The sequence below is a fragment of the Pinus tabuliformis genome, chromosome 7 (genome assembly GCF_031772625.1).
Source record: "Pinus tabuliformis cultivar Carrire ecotype Pingquan chromosome 7, CPIR1, whole genome shotgun sequence".
Taxonomy (NCBI): domain Eukaryota; kingdom Viridiplantae; phylum Streptophyta; class Pinopsida; order Pinales; family Pinaceae; genus Pinus; species Pinus tabuliformis.
Genome location: NC_142293.1, coordinates 2,015,748,895 through 2,015,752,361, shown reverse-complemented (window position 1 = coordinate 2,015,752,361; position 3,467 = coordinate 2,015,748,895). Strand labels below are relative to the sequence as shown.

Here is a 3,467-nt window from a genome sequence, read left to right as displayed (position 1 = left end):
GCAGAACTTTATATATTGTCCTCTTATCAGTAAAATAGCCGCCGCAAGGCTCATTATGACTGGCACTTAGTATGTCATGCATTTCATCTTCCCGCACACATCGTCTCATAATCAAGTCTGGCCCTGTATAGAATAGATCTCCCTCAATCCACGAGTAATTAGCACTACATTGTACTATATTATACCTTTCTCGAGCCAACATGTTCTAAGATAGCTTTCCTAATATCAAATAATTGGCAACATCAGCGAACCAAGGGGTAATGGTAGAAATGGAAAATAAAGCTTCATCTGGGAATTCATCAGGCACTAGTGTTGGCATGCTTCCCTGCGTAAGATTCAAATGAGATAAGAAATCAACTGCTAAATTATCCCTTTCTGGCCTATCGATTATAGTTATATCGAATTCTTTTAGAAGCAACAACCATCTAGTTATCCTACCATTAGTAATTGGTTTATTCATTAAAAATCTAATAGCAGAATGATCTGTATGAACAAATGTCTCATAACCAGTAATATAATGTCTAAACTTCCCTATAGCATGTACAACTGCTAACAGTTCTTTTTCAGTGACCATATAATTTAATTCAGTGAGAGAGAGATTTTTGCTAACAAAATAAATGGCATAGGGAAAGTTATCCTCCCTTTGTCCCAAAACCGCTCCCAGTGCAGTGTCTAAAGCGTCTGTACAAATGTGAAAAGGTAAGGACCAATTTGGTCCTCTTAGCACCGGAGTTGTGGACAATATTTCCTTTAGTACCTAAAAAGCCTATTGATAGTCAACATTCCATACAAAGTCAACATCATTGGTTAACAATTTAAATAATGTTGCTGCTATTCTAGTGACATTTTCAATGAATCTTCGATAATATCCTACATGCCCTAGAAAACTTCTTACCTCTTTTTGTGAGCTTGGAATAGGGATACACGAAATTACCTCGATTTTTTCTGGGTCAATCTGAATTCCTTCAAATGAAACATGGTGGCCTAAAACAATCCCCTTAGTTTGCATCAACCTACATTTATCACTACTAAGGTCCAGATCGACTTCTTGACAATGGATCAATACCTTCTTTAGATTTTCCAAGGCATGCAGAAAGTCATCCCCATAGATTGTGAAGTCATCCATATATAATTCCATACAGTCATGGATTAGGTCAGAAAAGATAGCAAGCACAACTCTTTGGAAGGTGGCAGGAGCATTACAAAGACCAAAGGGAAGGAATTTATATGCATAAGTACCCCATGAGCATGTGAAGGTGGTCTTTTCCTAGTCTTCCTTGGCTATTTGTATTTGATTGTACCCATTATATCCATCTAAAAAAGAAAAATATTTCTTCCCTACAAGTGTGTCGAGAACTTGGTCAATAAAAGGCAATGGAAAATAATCACGCAGCGTGGCCTTGTTTAATTCTCTATAATCGATGCAGATCTGCCATTTTCCATTCTTATTTAGGACTACTACTAGAGGTGATACCCACTTGCTATCAGAAATGGGGTAAATGAAATCTGCAGCCAAAAGTTTCTGAAGCTCTTCTTTAACGATATCCTTCAATGTTGGATCCATCCGCCTTTGTGGCTGTCGAACAGGTCTCATTTCTTCGTTTATGTATATATTATGGATACAAGTGTCTGGATGTATACCTCTCATATACAAGTAATCCCATCTGGATACTCCAATTTGTTCTCGAACCATACTCATCAGATGCTGCTTTTGTTCTACAGTCAATCCTGTGCCAATATGTATAATTTTCCCTTCAAATATTTCCATAGGTTCTGTGGTGAGCTCCTAGCATCCATCTATGGCTACAAATGAGGCGAAGAGGGTTGGATGGAAGGTTTTCTAAAACTCATCACTAAACACATGTTGATAACCATTAAACTAGATGGGATAACTAATGCAAGAACTATCAGCTAGAAACTACTGCAAAATATGCTCATCAAAGTGTTCCTAGAGACCTGTAGACTGATCTAATGTTAATAATGGAAACATGTAGTCTTCATCTCCATAATGATTTTCGAACCATATTGGTACTTCAGCAGCTGTTTGAACAGGTGGAAAGATGGACAACGTTTGATTGTGAGAACCATTTGAAATAGTCATTTCCCCATTTCTGCATCTGATAACAACATCCGCAGTTGCCAGCCATGGCCTTCCTATTACCACGGGGTGTCCAGGTCTAGAGGTTTTTGGAGAAATAACTACAAAGTCTATAGGATATTGCCAGGAGGAAGTACTAACTACTATATCTTCCAAGGATCCTATTGGGTTGACAACAGATTTATCTACCATCTCTAAAAGGATTGGGGTGGTTTTCAGCCTAGGTAGTTGTAGTGATGCCATTGTTTCATAAGCCATTGCATTTATTGCAGCCCCTAAATCTACAAGAGTATTTGGCAGAATCACTCCATTTATTTCGATAGTGACGATGGGGTTTGCAGGGTCATTGTATTTGGCAGGCTTATCTGAAATCATCGTGGACATTTGACTCATAATTTTGACATTCTCGTTTTTATTCCCTTTTCTCCCCGGTTTCTTGACGCAGAGATCCTTGACAATTTTAGTGTATAGAGGGATGTCTCGGATTGCTTGTAAAAGTGGAATTTTAATACAGACATTCCTAAGCTCGTTTTCTAGGTCATATTTAAGTGGGACCTACTTTTTGCTTACTATTAGTTTCTCCGAGTATGGTGGTTCAGTCAACTCTTTTTCTGTTGTTTGCTGATTTTGATTTTGTGAATGTTTTTCAGACGACAAGGAGGGCACCTCTTCTTAAATAACCACAGTCGATTTCCCTTTATTCACTATTTTTCCTGACCGCAACTAGATTTCATTCATAGGAATGGTCGTGATCATGTATGTAGGAAAGGGCTGGATATCTATGTTTTACAGAGGTTGAGGTGTCCTGTTGTGATTTGGGTTAGGTATGGGTTGTGTAGGCAACATCGTAGGTCGTAGTTGGTTTATATTAGATGGTGCCTATAAGGTGGGGGTGTTAGGAGGTGCAGGTAATAATTGATGTATAGTAGGTGTTGTGTTGGTAGGCGTTGGTAATAATTGATGCAGAGGAGGTGGTAGCTATGTAGGTTGTTGATACATGTTAGGTTATATGTCTGCTAATAAGTTTGCATGGTTGGATTATATGAAGTGCTCGGCATATTTGGATAAGGTGTGTAGATTTGGGGTTGATAGCTGGTAACATAAGGACTCATTCTCCAATTCTGGTTCCAAGCAGTACCTTGTGGTTGTTGAGCAACCCAAAGGGGGTAGGATGCAGGAAAGGTCCAAGGCTGGGTTTGGCTATATCCTTGAAAATTCGAGTCTGGGAACAAACTCTGACTCTGACCTTTCTAGGTGGGTCTTTTGGCTGTTTGAGCTTGGTCAAGGGTTTCGGTATTGCCTTTGTAAATGGCCTGTAGACTGGGAAGTGATGGGCACTTCTCGGTTGGGTGCTCTAGAGTGCAGATCC

At 39.2% G+C, this 3,467-nt stretch overlaps 1 protein-coding gene across 1 annotated transcript; it reads right to left on the bottom strand.

The window, feature by feature from the left end:
• Positions 1–1,948: 1,948 nt before the first annotated feature.
• On the bottom strand, positions 1,949–2,473 carry LOC149256573 (uncharacterized). Its single transcript, XM_089455408.1, has one exon. The coding sequence runs from the start codon at positions 2,471–2,473 to the stop codon at positions 1,949–1,951; it is 525 nt and encodes a 174-aa protein (XP_089311534.1).
• Positions 2,474–3,467: the final 994 nt, after the last annotated feature.

What these genes read in the sequence shown, in the direction of transcription:
- LOC149256573 (XM_089455408.1), bottom strand. Translation starts at nt 2,473, where the DNA reads ATGATTTCAGATAAGCCTGCCAAATACAATGACCCTGCAAACCCCATC.